Genomic DNA, 19,041 nt, shown 5'->3' on the forward strand with positions numbered 1-19,041 from the left:
AGGACATCAGATTGTTGTTGTTTGAAACTTGCACACGCAAATAAAATTTTTGAGTGAAAGGGCCTTTTCAATGCCACAAGCGCCTCATCTCACTCCCTCTTGATTAACCAAACGTCCTCATGATGTCACTCTTCAATGCACCCTCAACCTTCCTGAACATTATTGAAGCTGTAGAAAAGGGACTTGATGTGTCAAACATGTTTTATTTGTAATACTTTGAAATGGATTGTTGTCATGTAATCTTCATTTATGATGCATTTAATAAACTGATTATGTTCTCGGTACTTTTCTGCATGTTGGGTTTCACCAGTGATGACTCGTAACACGTTTTGCCTTATGTAACATAGGACAACGCAAATTCTGCTCAAACTTTGCTGCGGTGTCACCTCACAAACTACATATAATCCAGAGATGATTGCAATTATGATTACTGTACAGGATAATTGGCCAATCAATAAACTTGTTCTGCTTTTATTTATGTGCAGTCATTTTGCATTTTTTCTTGTCTTTTAGATGTTTATAATATACATTTGCCATGATCCCTTTTCTTCTTAAGAAGGCGCCAAGTGAACCAAAGTATTCATCAAGTTAACTGTTGGGACCTTGTGGTGTTGTAGCTGAGTGTATTTTTTGTCCTTTGGGGTCGACATTCATTCTGTTCAGAAACTGTTCAGTACATTATGTAGCAGAGAGGAAATGCCAATTTTAATGAAATTGTTTTACTTTAACAAAGCAGTTGAGCACTTTGAGTGCATTGTTTTTACTGTGCGTTTATGTTGCATTTTTCTGTACCTGAAATATACACTTCACACTCCCCCTTTTTTGTGCTTTTCGTAAGCAAATGTCACATGCAGTCATTTCATTATAGTAACTGGGGGGAGGTTGTAAAGTCTGTTAACGAAATATTCTCTAAATCTAAAACCGCAATTTATAAACATGCAAAGTTAGCTAAAAACACTCACTCACACACAAACTTACTTCATGTAAGCCACATGGGTCTCCCAGGCGGAGGAGCGAACCCACGCCAACCGGCACCAAAGGTAAGTGACGGTTCCACTCCTCCACCTGGAGCCCTATGGCGAGCCCTACATTACATGATGTAAAGTCCGTGTTGACTACTTGTTGCCATTCGTTGGTGCCATTAGATGACGGCACATGTTTATGACGTCACGGACGAGCCCAGTGACTCACATGGAGCTTCCTTCCCCGCTATTACACTGAGGTAAAGCTAGCCGCCTTTTCTTTTTACGCGGTCAAGTCAGCCGCAATTCATTTTTTCTGTTTGCCCTTTTGTAGGATTTACGGTAGTGTGCTGAAGAGACGCTGGCACGGAGAACGACATCCTGTTTTCAAAATAAAAGATCAGTTTTCAAAAATAAAATTCAATTCAAACGCAGTTTAAAAGATGTTTGTTTTTATTATTATGTTTAAGTTTTAAAATGTTTCACTATAACACAGTACCAATTCACATTACACTGGGAATGCACTCTTGTTGGGTGATATTGAGCAATAACATTGATATGTACAATATTAAGTTCATTTAAAATGAAGGAAAGGTTGAAATGGAGCAAAAAAAGAGGTGTGTGTCATTGAGCAGACGTGCCACTATGAGCCAGTATTAATTTGGGGTCAATTGGTCACATGACCTAGAAGCTATTAAGCAAAAATGCTAATATTTATAGAAAAACAAATATTAAAAATAAGTGGAGGTCGAAAATGAAAAAATAAAAGGTGTGCATCATCTATCAGACATGCCCCTATGATGCAGCATTGGTTTGGGGTCAATATGGCCTGGAAGCTATTGAGATCAGAAGCTAATATTTACACATATACAGAAAAAAAATTGTGAAAAATAACTGGAGGTCTAAAATGAAAAAATAAAAGGCGTGCATCATCTATCAGACATGCCACTATGATGCAGCTTTGGTCAATGGGTCAATAGGTCATATGGCCTGGTAGCTATTGAGCTCAAAAGCTAATATTTATAGAAAAAAAATATTAAAAATAAGTGGAGGTCTAAAACGAAAAAATAAGAGGTGTGTCATTTATCAATGCAATAAAATGATTGAATAATCATTTTAATAATCGAGATTTCAGTCTTTATCATAGTAATCATCAGTATAATTTTCCCCATAATCGTCCAGCCCTACCTGGAAGCTATTTGAAGTACAGTATTCGTTACTACTTCTTTTAACATTGCACTCAAAACAGTTTGCTCACGTTAATACTGAGTGTGAAAATTTCCCAAAAAACCTATCCATCCATCCATCCATCCATCCATCCATCCATCCATCCAGCCAGCCAGCCAGCCAGCCAGCCAGCCAGCCAGCCAGCCAGCCAGCCAGCCAGCCAGCCAGCCAGCCAGCCAGCCAGCCAGCCAGCCAGCCAGCCAGCCAGCCAGCCAGCCAGCCAGCCAGCCAGCCAGCCAGCCAGCCAGCCAGCCAGCCAGCCAGCCAGCCAGCCATATTCTACCACTTATTGCACCAGCTTTAACAGTGAAGCCCAGACTTCCCTCTCTCCAGTCCCTTCATCTATCTTCTCAGGCGGCATCCCAAGGTGTTCCCAGGCCAGCTGAGAGACATAGTGTCTTCAGTGTGTCCTGGGTCGTCCCCGTGGCCTCCCGCCGTTGGGACATGCCCGGAATACATCTACAGGCGTCCAGTAGGCATCCGAGACAGATGCCTGAGACACCTCAGCCATCACTTCTCAATTCGGAGGAGCAGCGGCTCGACTCTGAGTCCCTCCCTGATAGCCGAGCTCTTGAGGGACACCCTGCGGCGGAAACTCATTTTGGCCGCTCCAAGAACCTGTGTTTAAAAAAAAAAAAAAAAGAAGAAAGAAACTAAAAAGCACAGGTTTATTGGTGAACAATAATCTAATAATTCTTTATTTGCATAGAGCATACACCCACAGTTTTGCTGCCCTTGCTCTTTTTAATTGTTTGGCATTTAAACCTAAACATTCCTCATTATACCAGCGGTTACAAGTGTAAAATATTATAATATATATACACACTATATAATAATAATAATAATAATAATAATAATAATAATAATAATAATAATAATAATAATAGTAATAATAATAATAATAATAATAATAATAATATAGAATTATAATATAATATTATACGTGTAAATATTAGCTTTTGAGCTGAATAGCTCCCAGGCCATGTGACCTATTGACAAACCAATGCTGCATCATAGTGGCATGTCTGATATATGATGTACACCTTTTATTTTTTCATTTTAGACCTCCACTTATTTTTAATAAAATTTTTTCCTATAAATATTAGCATTTTTGCTTAATAGCTTCTAGGTCATGTGACCTATAGACCCCAAATTAATACTGGCTCATAGTGGCATGTCTACTCAATGACACACGCCTCTTTTTTTCTTCATTTCAACCTTTCCTTCATTTTAAATGAACTTAATATTGTACATATCAATGTTATTGCTCAATATCACCCCACAAGAGTGCGTTCCCAGTGAAATGTGAATTGGTACTGTGTTATAGTGAAACATTTTGTAAACTGTTAAATATAAGAATAAAAACAAACATCTTTTAAACTGCGTTTGAATTGAATGCTATATTTGAAAACCGATCATTTATTTTGAAAACCGGATGTCCTTCTCCGTGCCAGCGTATCTTCGAGCACACTACCGTAAATCCTACAAAAGGGCGAACAGAAAAAATGAAGTGCGGCTGACTTGACCACGTAAAAAGAAAAGGCGGCTAGCTTTACCTCAGTAAAATCTGGTGATTATCTGTGTCAAACTGAAGGCAGACGAATGTTTTATTCGAAGCCTGCGAAGATACTTATTTTTTTTTCAGTACAAACTGATAAAGTAGAAGGGGAAACTTCCTGGAAAAGGTCTGTTTGGGAAATGTTTGTTTTTCGCCAAAGTGTTGCTGAAGACGCTTTTGATTTTGTACGTTAGCTATGAAAATGAGCCGCCGTTGCCGTAAAACATGATTTCAGTTTGTAAATTTTTCAATTGACTAACACCAGCGTGTAAATGGAGCTCCACAACTTCAAGTCGTCTTGTTTAATGTGGTTACTATGGTGACGTTGACGCACCTGTTGTCCCGCGCGTCTCGAAAACTTTGTGCTTGAATGAGTTTAAATGTATGTTTTTCCTCTCATTTTGTCGTAGTTTCTCGATGTCTCTGAGGCGTTTGCTGCCCGCGTATTGTCGAATTGAAATTGTGTGTAAATGCTGAGAGATGGAGACGCCAAGCCAGGGTTCCACAGAAACCCTCGAGAGTGAGGACGGCTACAGAAATGTTGGTAAATTGCATCAAGTCATCTCCAGATAATTATTAATTAGGAGCACCTAGTGACGTCATTATGTCACCCCTGTGTTTTCTGTCTTTTTTCAAATGGTCTCTGAATAATTTTCTTGTGTTGTGTCCTACGACTGCTTAGTTAGCACTCAAGAAAAGGAAGATGAGACTAACGCCAATGAAAACATCGAAAACGCTAACAACGAAAATGACAATGTGGGTGATGAGGGATCTGCTCCAATTGACGACAAAGCAGCCGGTTTGTACCTCACGTTGCATCACTCCAAACACCACACAAGTCTGCTTTGAGTTCCATCATGTTTAATTTGTGTTTCCTCTGCTCATCTGAAATGGCTTCCCCACTGATAAATGATGCGTTTACCTCGTGTGTTCTGCTGTAAACAGATTCAGTAACCGCGCAGGAAAGGGAAGATGAGACCAACACCAACAATGACAACCAAGACGACACCGTCATCGGCGATGAAGGCAACGAAGGTGATGAAAACGCTGGCAACAAGCATGAAGAGGACAGCAAAGACAATAACACGGACAACAAGGACGAAGAAGATGACAAGGACAAAAACGAAGACGAAGAGAACAAAAACGAAGACGAAGAGAACAAAAATGACGACGAAGTGAAAAACGACGACAATGACGCTGGTGACATTGAAGTCGTTGAACAAATCGACCCTTTCGAGATCTTAAGGAAGGTTTGTGAGGTAAAAACTGACATTTATTTTCAACTCGCGTTATCCTTTCTGCTTTGCTAAATAGTGTTAATTTTGTCGAGCGAAAACTAAACAAAAAATTTTTCGTCAACACACATTTTTACTAAAATGTGACTAAAACTAGATTAGACTGGACTAAAACCCTCATTAATAAACAATAACTGGGACTAAATCGGTATGCATTTTCGTCGACCAATGAAGACAAAAATGTACTTCACTTAATAAAACTGACTAAAAATCTATGGACATTTTAGCATGTGACACGCCCCCTTTCAAATCTGCAGCTAGCGAATGCAACATGCACAAACACATGGGACAGACAGGAAGGGGAGTCACGTGAACGGTAAAAAAAAAGAAAAAAGAAAAGTAAATTATAGTTAAGAACACATTGAACTTGCTTATTTTATCACACGAAAAAAAAAATGATAATCAAAATATTTTCTTGAGGTACATGTTGAATATCGCAATAATATCGATATCATGCTATTCAGCAACTATAACGTATGGTTTTCCAATATCGTGCAGTCCTGTTCCAACAATAATGTTAATCCGACCGCTAACTAATGCTAGCTAATTTACTAGCTCATAGCACGCAGCCATAGTAGCCACTTGTTGACATACTGTCAAAGTGAAATGTTCAACATTATCTGCTGACAAAAAAATAAAATAAACAAGGATAAAATGTAGGGATGCAACGATAACGGCAATATCGTGATATTGTGATAGTAAGCTTCCACAATATATCGTCGTCATCATGTCACGATCTTAAAAGCAGCACATCTGTTCAAAAAGTTGTGTTGATTTCAACCTGTGCAGTAGCACCCTCTGGTGGCCAATTTGTTTTTTGTTTTTTGTTTTTTTTAGTGCCATTTAATTTTCACAAGGCATGTTTTGGCCCTTCTATGTTTCAAATCCACGATAATGGTCAGAGGACGGGGAACAAAATATACTTGTCAACAGAGTCAATATGTGGAGGAACTCAATTTATTGTATTTATTAATTTCTTGTTTAATTTAAATAATTATTAATTAATGTATTTATTTTATTAACGATAACAGCAGTATCGTGATATTAAAACTGCCACAATATATTGTTGTCGTCATGTCACGATATTAAAAGCAGCACAACTGTTCAAAAAGTCAGGTTGATTTCCGTTTGCGCAGTTCTATCACCCTCTGGTGGCTAGTTTTTTTAGTGCTGTTTAATTTTCACAAGGCATGTTTTGGCCCTTCTATGTTTCAAATCCACGATAATGCTCAGATGACATAATATACTTGTGAGTCAACTCAGTTTATTGTATTAATTTCTTATTTAATTTAAATAATTATTAATTAATTTATTTTATTAATAATACAATTTATCAATTTAATGTAATGCTTGTATTAGTGCCTTTATACATTTTATGTATATATATTTATATTTTTGATATTTTTCATTGCTGTTGATGGAGCGTCAGCCCGTTGAGAGGTAGACGGCCGTCCTGGGATTTACAGTCCTGGGGGAGGCCGTCATTGCCCTCCCTTCAGGCCGACGCTCAGTGAAGATATCGAGGATCCACTGTCCTCTTCAAGAATGATCGTATATTTTGCATCCCGGGTGTTGGAGGGAGAGTCTTCGCTTGTATTCGGTTTAAAGAAGAAGTTTAACAACTCAGAATCTAGAAGAAAACTAACAGAGTCCAGGCTGGGATTAGAACTGTAGGCACAATGATTTATTTGACAGAGACATACAAACAAGACATATATTCTGGCCAGAAGGGAGAAGAAGTCCGTAGAACAAAGAGGTGCACTGGTTTTTATAACCTTACTAGATCCACGCCCAAACCTTTTCTTAGGGCGTAACAGCTTAAGGTAACTAACGTTATTGGGCCACGCCAAAATATGCCCACTCCTACATATTAGCCTAATTATTCATATGAATTTCTTTAGCCACTAGGGTGCACTACAAGATAGGAGTTTAACTTGGTGCAGTACTATTTCGTGACCATTGGGGGCACTGTTACTCCACGCAAATTTAGGCCCGTAACCTTTAGCCTACTTTAGAGTTGCCCTCTGTATGAACCTCATGTTTTGGCGAGCTCAAGTGTAGCTGTCTGGTCGTAAATCTTTCGGACAAGACATTTTTATAGTTTTCACCTGCTTTTGGACTCTTTCCCACTGCACACTGACTTTTTTTCCCCCCCCTAAGCTACTTCGTTGGTCCGATTTGCAACCTTCGACAGGCTACCCGTGGTTAGAACTTGTGAAATCATTTTCCCTAAGCCAGTGGGTCATTGCGAATCATTTGTCCTGAGCCAGTGGGTCAGTGCGCTTTGTAAATTTTTATCTCACAGAATGCCTCCAAGTCCAGCCAGATTTAGGAAGATTACGTTTAGACATTTACCACAATATGGCTAACAAAATAATTCTCAATTGACAAGTATCGTGTCACAAAAACCCACATTTTCCTTTAAATCTGCATAGATAGCTAAAATAAGACATCACTGTAATGTATAAAAACACAGTGTTTTAGTTGTATGAGCTAATTTTTTTACAATATTGTGACCTTTTTTTTTTTTTTTTATCGCCAACCTCCCCACAATATCGTGATAATTATCGTATCGTGATGTTTGGATATTGTTACATCATCCCTAGTAAAATGGTTGTCCTCCCTTAAAGTAGATTAAAACATTGACAGTTATTGTTGACTAAAACTAGACAAATAAAATGTTTTCTTGTACTAAAATAAAGACTAAAATGCTCCATTTATAGTTGACTAAAAATGGTATGAGGTTGACTAATAGTGATTAAAAAAAATAAGTGTGAATGAAACTGGACTAAAACTGGAATTAAATTTCAAAATGGCGGATAAAATGAACACTATTGCAAAATGACAACTGGATCCGTCCCCTCCTTCCCTTCTCGTAGCGGTTCATCCGTTGCGTGGATATTTCGGGTGTCACCAAAGAGTCGTGGCTGGAGGAAAACGTCAAGTCACTTGAGCGGTTCATTCAAGACACCTCGATTCCCACCTTGATCGTCTACCTGGACGCAAGCGAGACACTGCAGGTCGAATACACCGTTCCCACACAGGTACAATGGACAACTGCACCCTGAATTTTTCATTTTGAGCCACGTGTTAAGAAAAAGCCGTTTTAACGTTTTCAGGTGGTGGAGCAGCTGGCGTACTTCATCCGTGAGCCGGGAAGCACGATTACCCCGGAGAACTTCTACGAGGAGGTGGAATACGGCACGGTGCAGGGCGACCCCACCGAGAGCTTGCTTCACTTTGTGACCAGTTTGCATTCGGACGAGAACGACATCAGCAGCGACTGGGAAGCGGGCATCAAGGACAACTACATCAACGGCATGCACAACTACCTGTCCATCCTCACAGGTACTCAACTCACCTCAACTCAACTTGGGAAAAAGTTGATATTAAATGTTAAATTGTGCGAATACTGTAAGTCAGGGGTGTCAAACTCATGTTAGCCCAGGGGCCGCATGGAGGAAAATATATTACCAAGTGGACCGCATCGGTAAAATAATGGTATATAAACTTAAAAATGATTGCTATATGCAGATTTTCGCTATTTGTGTGCCAGCCCTAAATTACGGAGCTCAACTGTAATCATATTATTAAAAAAAAAATAGTACAAATGCAAATGGAACGTGGCAACACTGAGTGTTGGACGTGTTAAATCTACCTGTTTTGCATATATATTGTTCCCAGAATGCATTGCGTGGCGCAGTTGATGTTATAAGGAAGCGAATCCTTGTCATATGTATTTGTGTTACCAGTAATTGAATTTGTGTTGTACTTAACACGTTTGTCGGTCTATGATTAAAAAAATAAAATAAAAACTAATTATACAACCCATAACTTTAAATTGTGTATAAAATAATGACATCCAGGACATTCCCCCGTACAAGTTGCATTGCTCATCTGAGGACTGCTTGTGAAATTACAAATTTTATATATTTTGATTGTGGTCGGCTAATTAATCAGTCCGACATTATTTTTTAACTTTACAAAATCATCTCGTGGGCCGGAGTAAACCCCTTTGCGGGCCTGATCCGGCCCGTGGGCCTTATTTTTGACACCCCTTCTATAAGTAATGTGGAATCAGACGATATATACCCCAGGAGGCGTGACTTTTTTTAAGCTAGTTGAAATTTGAACAGTATAAATTGGAAGTATTATGTGGCAAAAAAGTGTAAAAATCACAATTAACATATGTATAAACAATGTCAGATCTATTACACAATAAAATGTTTTGGTCTTATAAATGTCACACAATTCAACCACACAAGTGTGTCCTCAACATAAATCAGTAAGTCATAAATCAGCATTACAACAATAATGCAAAACAAATCTGTGGCTTTATCGCTTCAGCTTTTCATGTTTCATGAAAAAATTTATATATGTGGACTGTACTTAAGAACCTCTGGGTACCTCACGATACGATATGCAAGACAACACTCACGATAACGATTAACTGACGTTATGACTAGAGGTGGGAATCTTGGGGCACCTCACGATTCGATTGCGATTACGATTCAGAGGCTACGATTCGATTATAAAACGATTATTGATTTCCCCCCCAGGCAGCAGAAAAAAAACAATGTATTTTGGTGCTTTTAATGTTTCGTACATTAGTTACAAAAATAGTACAAAAGTCCTCTCAGGCCTACATAAACTACTATTTCAGTATCAAGTTAACAGTTCAAAACAGTAAATAAAATACTCAAGTCCTCATTCTGTAACAACAGCTTTTAAGTATATTCAGTCTTCAACAGAATAAAACATAGCACTGAGCAAAAATATATTATTTTTATCCACTCAAAAGTGCACTGAGATATAAATGAAAGACAATGTGAACTACTACTTCAATACAAATGCCTAAAAAAAAAAAAGTGCTTTCCTGCTTTTTAAGTTGTGTAAAGATGAACATGTAAACATTAAAGTTTCTCAGAGGTACAAAAAAAAAAAAAAAACCTCAAGTGCTTTTCTGCTTTTTAACTTGTGTAAACATGAACGTGTAAACATTAATGGGATCGTTCGGCTTTTTTAACATGAATCTCGATTTGATCCTCACCTCCCGTGTGTGCGATCAGCACTGACTTCTTTCTGACAGCGTTCGGTGACACCAGTTCTGGTTCGACGTTGGACGAGAAGAAAATAAAAAAGAAAATAGTCCAGCAAGCTGGCTGGGGTCTCGGAAATAAAGCGTTTTTCTTCTAAAAACTTTTTGTTTTCAAAAGCGTGATACATTTCCACCACAATACTCTTTTCTGAATAAAATCAGACGCCATTACCGCCAGCCACTACTTTTCTGTTCGTTCGTTCGTATCACTGCGCGGTGCCCTGTAGAACGCTAACCGACGCATTGCAGCCAGCTAGCTGATACTTCCGCCTGAAGTTGTTTGCCTTTTCGGAGCAGGTCTGATCTCACGAAGAGGTGGGTTGGTCAGCTCAGCCATGCTTGTTTTTGTTTTGAATCTCGAGGCGTGAGTTGTGGATGTGTACTCTCGGTCCGTCCCATTAAGCGTCCCGAAGACCGCGCGCGCTACTGCGTTTCAGTTCCGCGTACTTTTCGCTCCGGTTCACTTTTAGTTTCGGTTCCCTTGGCATATTTATATAATCGGAATTTGGACGTTTGTGAATCGTTCTCGATTGTTCCACGGCCGAATCGTGAATAATCTAAGAATCGGAAATTTTGCACACCTCTAGTTATGACCATACCGCAATTATTGATATATTAGTCAGGTCATAAATCCACGATAAAACTACTCAAGACATCAACAGTTTTTTTTCAATGAGAAAATCGTTTCTTTTTGTACCGTCACTGAAACACATTAAAGCTGGTGTCTTCTTCACACTGAGTACTTTAGTGTATATATATATATTTTTTTTAAACAAATGTCTTCTGAACAGAGATAACTTTGTCAACAAATTTGTCTCTTAAACATTGTCATGCAACATGTCAGTCAATTGTTTCCTTATATAAACTGACACTTTTTTTTGTATAACATTGCAAAAGTAAATAAATAATTACATTAAGGGATACTTGACTCATTGAGCCATTTTCAGCAGTAAAAAGTTCATATTTTGTCTCTAATTAATGTGTTAACTTCATTATTTTTCATGTACAATTAATACCTTTAAAAAGTAATTTTTCAACTTGCTGTCAACTGAACGATGACATCACCTGTGCTGATGAAGTAGGTAATGACCAATCATGATTCAGGGTACTGACCAAACCCAGAAAACAGGTGAGCCATGATTGGCCGTTACCTACTTCCTCAGCACAGGTGATGTCATCAGTTGACAGCAAGTAGAAAAATCACTTTATAAAAAATGCATTAATTGTACATGGAAAAACAATGAAGTTAGCACAATAATTAGTCAAAATATGAACTTTTCACTGCTGAAAATTGTTCAGTCAAGTATACCTTTAAATATTAAATCAATACTAATATTCCTCAAAAATTGTGTGCTTCAAAAAGTTAAAAAATAAAATGTTTTAAAATGTTTAAATTGAAGCTATACTGTGATGAGGTGTGGCTGGCTTAGGAGTCAGGAGCAGACACAGATGTAAAAGTACCAACAAAAGTTTATTTAACAAAGTAGCAAACAAACAAAATAGCAAACAAACATAATAGCAAACCAAAAGGTGGCTGGGCTCGCAGCACATCCGGACTGAAAATAAAACAAGAGAACAAAGGAAGTCAGTTTTGACCAAGGGCGCTGGGAAAACTCAGGAAAAAGGCTCTTAAAAACACTTAAGAAAAACTCTGAACTAGGAAAAAGATCAAATATTTTCAGGCAGCGGGATCAGGAAATACCAGGAGTATGACGAGACGTTCTGGCGAGGAGTGGAGGTCAGACCAGAGCTTAAATACTGAGGGTGATTGTAGATTGGAGGCAGGTGTGTGGAGCCCAGCACGACTTGACCATGCCCAGCCCTGAAAGGAAAAACACAGGAAACACAATTACTAACTTGCTAAAGTAAAAGGGGCCAGAATGAGCGAGCGAGACACCCAAGAGCGCTCCTCTGGCCCGTACCCCTCCCAGTCCTCAAGGTACTGGTAACCACGGCCCCGACGGCATACGATGAGAAGGGGGGGGGGGGGGGCTTCTCGGTTGAAGGCTTAAGTGGGCTGGAGGATATGGGTTTGAGCAGGGAGACATGAAACGTGGGATGAACCTTGAGGCGAACTGCAGCGGGGTTGATGATCTTCTGTATTTCATATGGCCCTATGAATCTGGGCGCCAGCTTCCGGGAATCCACCTGAAGAGGAAGGTCACGGGTGGAAAGCCAGACCTTCTGTCCCGACGGTAATCTGGGGCAGGGATACGGTGCCTGTCGGCTAGCTGCCGATTGCGCTGGGCGGTGCGGGACAATGCGGCTCTGGCGTGCCTCCAGACAGCATGGCAACGATGGAGATGGGCACGGACAGAGGGAACTGCTGCTCCCCGTTCCTGAGTCTGAAAGAGAGGCGGCTGATATCCATATGCGACCATGAACGGTGACATCCCAGTGGCAGAGGAGGTGAAGGAGTTATGGGCGTACGCGATCCAGGGAAGGTGATGGGTCCAAGATGCAGGATGGCAAGCAGAGACACAGCGAAGAGCCGACTCAAGATCCTGATTGGCTCTTTCCGACTGGCCATTGGACTGGGGATGGTGACCAGAGGAGAGGCTAGAGGATGCCCCGAGAGCCTTACAGAAAGCCTGCCAAACAGGGGAGGTGAATTGGGGGCCTCTGTCCGAGACAATGTCATTCGGGATGCCATGAAGCTTGAACACGTTCACCAGGACCTTAGCTGTCTCCAGAGCAGTAGGTAGTTTGGAAAGCGGAATGAAGTACCATTTTAGAGAAACGGTCCACTATAGTTAAGATGACTGTGTTGCCACTGGATGGGGGCAAGCCGGTGACTAAGTCTATGGCAAGATGAGACCATGGGCGTCCAGGGACGGGAAGGGGCTGCAAGAGACCCATAGGCTGACGATGGGAGGATTTACCTCTGGAACAGACGGAACAAGAGGCGACGAATTCCTTGACGTCCTGGGCCATCCTAGGCCACCAAAAACATTGTTGAATGAAGTGGAGAGTTCCGTTTGCCCCGTGATGACAAGCAAACCTGGAAGCGTGTCCCCACTGGAGGACTTGGGCGCAAACGGGGTCTGAACAGAGCCGGTGTTTGGGGCCTGCACCAGGGTTCGGGTGTTGTTCCTGGGCCTGCAGCACAACCCTCTCGATGTCCCATGTTGCAGCCCTGACAAAACAGGAAGGCGGGAGGATCGTCTCGGAGTCCTGCTTCTCCTGAGGTGATTCGTGCAAGCGGGAGAGAGCATCTGGCTTGGTGTTGCGGGCACCTGGTCGATAGGAGAGGATGAAGTTGAATCTTCCCAAGAAGAGGGCCCAACGAGCATGACGGGGGTTCAAGCGTTTAGCAGACTGCAAATAGGTGAGTTTTTGTGGTCTGTGAGTACCAGGAATGGGACCTCAGCTTCCTCCAGCCAATGCCTCCATTGTTGGAGAGCGGACACGACTGCCAGCAGCTCCCGGTTGCCAACATCATAATTCCTCTCCGCGGGGGACAATTTCCTGGAAAAGAAAGCACATGGGTGTACCTTTTGGTCCTTTGGAGTTCTCTGGGAGAGAATCGCACCGATTCATGAATTCGAAGCATCCACCTCAACTATGAACTGAAGCGAAGTGTCGGGATGGACGAGTACAGGGGCTGAGGTGAACAGTTGCTTGAGGCGGTTGAAGGCAGCATCCGCCTCGGCTGTCCATGAAAATTGAAGGGTTGTTGGTTAGTTGCGTGAGGAGGGCTGCAACCTTACTGTAGTCCCTTATGAATCGGCTGTAAAAGTTCACAAATCCCAAGAATTGTTGGAGTTGTTTGTGGGTGGTGGGTTGTTGCCAGTTGGCCACTGCTTCGATTTTGACAGGGTCGGGCCTGAGCTCTCCTTTGGCAAGAATGTATCCCAAAAAGCTTATGGAAGAACACTGAACTCACATTTCTCTGCTTTTACGAATAGCTTATTCGCGAGGAGGCGCTGCAGGACCAGTCTCATGTGTTGTACATGTTCCTCAGGAGTTCTGGGGAAAAAAAATAAAAATAAAAATAAAAATCAGACTGTCGTCCAGGTAAACGTAAACAAACTGGTTTAACATGTCTCTTAGAACATCATTGATAAGGGCCTGGAAAACAGCTGGGGCATTGGTGAGGCCGAAAGACATTACTAGATACTCGAAATGTCCGAGAGGGGTCTTAAAAGCGGTCTTCCATTCATTGCCTTTCCTAATGCGCACCAGATGGTATGCGTTCCTTAAGTCAAGTTTTGTGAAACCCGTAGCTTTGTTGAGGGGTTCAAAAGTCGGGTCAATGAGTGGAAGCGGGTATTTATTCTTTACAGTGATGGCATTAAGCCCCTTATAATCGACACATGGCCTAAGAGTCTTGTCTTTGACACAAAAAAGAAACTGGACCCGAGGGGAGAAGAAGAGGGTCTGATAAGTCTGGCTGTCAATGAGTCACTAATGTATTTTTCCATGGCCTCTCTTTCAGGGCGCGAGAGGTTGTATAATCTGCTCGAGGGGCTCTGGGAATCAAATCTATTGCGCAATCATAAGGCAGGTGAGGAGGTAGAGAAAGGGCTCGAGCCTTATTGAACACTTCACCCAAGTCATGATATTCCTGTGGGACTGAGGAAAGGTCAGAAGCTGAGGTCAATGGAGGACCTGGGTGTGAAACGGGAGAAGCAGAACACAAACAGTTTGAGTGACAGAAAACGCTCCAACTGACTATGGTGGAGGAGGTCCAATCAATGTGCGGATTGTGAAGCTTTAACCAGGGTAGACCAAGGACTATAGGCGACGAAGGGGAGGAAAGAACAAGGAAGGTAATGTGCTCATGGTGATTGCCTGCGATAGTGAGAGAAAGTGTGGTAGTCTGATCGGTTACTGTCCCAAATGGGGTGCCATCAATAGCGCGAACCGGTTTGGGGAAGTCGAGGCTATACATGGGAATCTTGGCGGACTGAGCAAAATCTCGATCAATCACGTTGTCATCTGCCCCTGAATCTATCAGGACTCTGAGTGAGACAGAAGAGTCGCTAGAGATTATGGCTGGCAGGGATATACGTTTAGGTGAGCAAGAAGATGAGGTCTGACTCACCAGAGAGCTGGTTGCTGCAGCCGACTGGGGTCCCTTCAGCCGGAGAGGACACTGGAGAATGTAATGACCCGATTGTCCACAGTTGAGGCAGAGGCCCAAAGAAAGCCGCCGGGTGCGTTCCTCCTGGGTGAGACGGGTTCTTCCGAGTTGCATGGGCTCGTCCTCTGGAACTTGGCGCGTTGGGGTCACAACTGGAGCAATGGACGGTTGGACAGTACCTCTGGGAAAGAAGGGATTAGGCCGCCTGGATGCGCGCCGTCTCTCTTAGTCGGTTGTCTATCCTGATGACAAGACTGATGAGTTGCTCCAGTGATTCAGGCTCATCCCGGGTGGATAGCTGGTCTTTGAGTTCCTCTGACAGACCGGCCACAAAGATGGTCTTAAGACCCACTTCCCGAAGCCAGTATTCGGAATTCAATAGAATAATCTGCAGCAGACTGTGGACCTTGTCACAGGGAGGCCAACTTCTTGCCAGCTTCTTGGCTGGTCAAAGACCTTGCGCATCTCAGCAATAAAGGAGTCATAGGATTGTAGGACAGGTGATTTTGATTCCCACAGGGAATTGGCCCACTTCCCTGCTCTGCCTTTGAGCAGGTTGATAACGTAAGCCAATTTGGAACGGTCCGAAGAGAACGCGCTAGGCTGTTGGTCAAAAACCAAAGAGCAATTGAGAAGGAACTGGCTGCAAGCTCCTACCTCCCCTGTGTAGTGCTCGGGTGGAGGAATGGAAGGCTCTCTTGTTGCGGCGAGGCCGAGAGAGGGTTGTGCAGGCTCTCCTTGACTGGCAGTGGGGGGTTGGGCTGGGGAAGAGGCGCTCTGCCTCTGTTTGTCAGCCAAGGAACCAACATCGGCAGTAAGGGCCTGGAGACAATCAAGTCCATGTTAGGGCCAGAACGTACTGTGATGAGGTGTGGCTGGCTTAGGACCCAGGAGCAGACACAGATGTAAAAGTACCAACAAAAGTTTATTTAACAAAGTAGCAAACAAACAAAGTAGCAAACAAACAAAGTAACAAACCAAAAGGTGGCTGGGCGTGGCAGTGGCTGGGCACATACGGACTGAAAATAAAACAAGAGAACAAAGGAAGTCAGTTTTAACCAAGGGCGCTGGGAAAACCCAGGAAAAAGGCTCTCAAAAACACTTAAGAAAAACTCTGAACTCGGAAAAAGATCAAATAATATTTTCAGGCAGCGGGATCAGGAAATACCTGGAGTATGACGAGACGTTCTGGCGAAGAGTGGAGGTCAGACCAGAGCTTAAATACTGAGGGTGATTGTAGATTGGAGGCAGGTGTGTGGAGCCCAGCACGACTTGACCATGCCCAGCCCTGAAAGGAAAAACAAAGGAAAACACAGGAAACAGAACTACTAACTTGCTAAAGTAAACGGGGCCAAAATAACCCACAACATATAATCCATATTTTTCATTGAAACGTATGCAAAAGTGAGTCAGTTGCTGGACAGATAAATGTCTTGCACAAAAAGTAAAAGTAAGCTGATGAGTCTTCTTCACCTCAAGACATGCGTCCATTTCCCCGCCACTCTTATGAGGCGCTTCCCCTAGTGGCCCGTCAAGTAATTGCTCCAGAAGTCATGAACAATGGAGCCGTTATCGTGGCTGATTAACTACAAATATCGCCATACTACCGTAGGCGTAGCGCTAATCTATCGGTAAACAAAGTATCACAATTTATCGCAATATCGACGTATCGTCACACTCCTACTAGACAATATATAAAAAGTGAATAAATAACTAAAATATGCAACACGGAAGCCTACCGTCAGAAAAGAAGCAGAATAAAAGTGCAGCATTTTAATAACTTTGCGTATCCCGTTTTGAGCAGACAACGTCAGTAAGAGAGAAGGCAAGACGCTGCTATACATCCCAATGGAAGGCCTGAACGACAGCGCCGAGGAAGGCAGCAAGGACACCCGTCTGGTGCAGAGAATGGAATGTAAGGATTTTTCAAAGTTCATTGCAAGTTGTGTTCATTTTGTCTGCCATTTTAAAATTTAGTCTTAGTTTTAGTCCAACTTCAATCTTGCTTGTTAGTTTTTATCACAGTTAGTTAACCTCATCTCATTTTTATTTAATCCATTTTTAGTCAGACTATAAATCGAGCATTTTATTTTTTATTTTAGTCCAAGAAAACAGAATTTTATTCATCTTGTCTTAGTCAACAAAAACTGTCGTTTTCGTCTAGTTTTAGACAAGACAACCATTTTACACCTGTATATTGTTTTTGTCAGCAAATTCTATTGAACCTTTTCAGATCTAAAACTATTTCACATCAATTTTTCTCTCATCTTTTGGATGAAAAACAACTTGACACACAATTACAGGGGGTCCATGCGTCAAGCCAGTAAGTTAGCCGGCAATAGTTAGCAGTCGCATGAACAATATTGTTGGAACGTTATAGCCTTTTGGATTTAGGGCAGCACGTTATTGAAAAAACATGCGATTATAGTTGTTGAATATCACGATATCGATATTATTATTGCGATATTCAACATGTACCTAAAGAAATATTTTTATTATCAAATGAAAGAACATTTTTCTGATGTTGTAAAATAAGCAAGTTCAATGTGGCCTTAGTTAATTCATTGTAATTACCCTAGATGATCAACTATTGGACGGTGATGCACGTTTAAGTTTTTATGATTGGTTAAATTCAGGTTAGACCCCAAAAAATATTCCATATGAAAATGATTGCATGTCTTTGCGATGTGCATATTGCATGGGCCTATATCGCGATATTGATATTTTTTTCGATATATAGCCCAGACCTATTTTTTTTTTTTTTTTAACCTTTGACCATGAATCCACCTGCCCCACACCAGTCCCATGTGTTTGTGCTGTATGTGCACATGACAGTGTCACAGAGGTGACAGATTAGCAGAGACAAGATTTGACAAAATCATATCATTTTCATTTCGTTTTTGTTCATGAACTAAAATGTCCATAAGTTTTAGAAGTGAAGGACAATTTCGTCTCGTCTTCATTAGTCGACAATAATGCATGACGATTTAGTCCCACTTATTGTTTATTATCACATTCACTGTCAGCCCAGCAAAAATGCATCATTTGACATCTTTTTCCGTCAATGGCAGTGAATTAGTTAATGAGGGTTTGAGTCTAGTCTAGTCTAATTTTAGTCCGGTGAAAAAAGTGTGCTGACGAAATTGTTTTTGTTGACGAAATGAGCACTAATTTGCAAGCACGACTGAGCATTTTTTTCTTTCAGCCGTCTTAATCCACTGGTCAGACCAGATCAAGGAGCTGCTGAACATCCAAGACACCTCCAGGAGGGACAACAGTGGCCCGCTCCAGGAGATAGCGTACTGGCAGCGCCACTCCAAGAAGCTGCGAGACATGAGCAAGCAGCTGCAGACGCCAGGCGTCCGGCACATTCAGAAAATGCTGGGGCTGGCCAACTCGCTTTACCTCAAGCGCTTCTTAAAACTGGCCAGTGAACTACAGGTTGGAGTCCACATGTTTTTCTCCACTGCAGTCTTCATTTTATCTGCCATTTAGTCTCAGTTTTAGTCCAGTTTCAATCAAATTAGTTTTTTTTTATCATAGTTAGTCAACCTCCATCTCGTTTTTATTTCCTCCGTTTTTCGGTGACTATAAATCGAGCATTTTAAGTCTTTATTTTAGTCCAAGAAAATATTTTATTTGTCTCATTTTTGTCAACAAAAACTGTCAGCGTTTTAGTCAGGACAATCATTTTACTAGGGATGTAACGATATCCAAACATCACGATACGGTATTATCACGATATGAAGGTCATGATACAATAATTATCACAATATTGTGGGGAGGTCAATATTTTAAAAAAATAAGCTCATACA

The 19,041-nt window shown here is 41.5% G+C and overlaps 2 protein-coding genes and 1 long non-coding RNA gene across 6 annotated transcripts in view; 2 read left to right on the forward strand and 1 right to left on the reverse strand.

The window, feature by feature from the left end:
- The window catches only part of acadvl (acyl-CoA dehydrogenase very long chain), a 21,543-nt gene extending 21,069 nt beyond the window's left edge, over positions 1-474 (forward strand). For both annotated transcript variants that reach the window (XM_077499626.1, XM_077499625.1), the window contains one exon: positions 1-474. This exon is cut by the window's left edge and continues 274 nt beyond it. The gene's annotated coding sequence lies outside the window, so the exon portion shown is untranslated.
- Positions 475-3,662: 3,188 nt separating this feature from the next.
- dnah2 (dynein, axonemal, heavy chain 2) overlaps positions 3,663-19,041 on the forward strand; it is a 113,205-nt gene continuing 97,826 nt past the window's right edge. For all 3 annotated transcript variants that reach the window (XM_077501474.1, XM_077501475.1, XM_077501476.1), the window contains exons 1-8: positions 3,663-3,874; positions 4,158-4,291; positions 4,430-4,546; positions 4,693-5,006; positions 7,922-8,086; positions 8,162-8,390; positions 17,031-17,141; positions 18,432-18,667. In XM_077501474.1, the coding sequence (XP_077357600.1) occupies positions 4,228-4,291; positions 4,430-4,546; positions 4,693-5,006; positions 7,922-8,086; positions 8,162-8,390; positions 17,031-17,141; positions 18,432-18,667 (1,236 nt within the window). In that variant the 5' untranslated portion in view covers positions 3,663-3,874; positions 4,158-4,227. The remainder of the gene's footprint in view (positions 3,875-4,157; positions 4,292-4,429; positions 4,547-4,692; positions 5,007-7,921; positions 8,087-8,161; positions 8,391-17,030; positions 17,142-18,431; positions 18,668-19,041) is intronic.
- LOC144004320 (uncharacterized) lies at positions 11,593-16,412 on the reverse strand. Its single transcript, XR_013279297.1, has 4 exons — positions 16,395-16,412; positions 15,884-16,245; positions 11,843-11,962; positions 11,593-11,696 (listed from the first exon to the last, which is right to left on the reverse strand). It is a non-coding gene; the product is annotated as an uncharacterized LOC144004320 (long non-coding RNA).

This window comes from Festucalex cinctus, chromosome 16 (assembly GCF_051991245.1).
Source record: "Festucalex cinctus isolate MCC-2025b chromosome 16, RoL_Fcin_1.0, whole genome shotgun sequence".
NCBI lineage: Eukaryota > Metazoa > Chordata > Actinopteri > Syngnathiformes > Syngnathidae > Festucalex > Festucalex cinctus.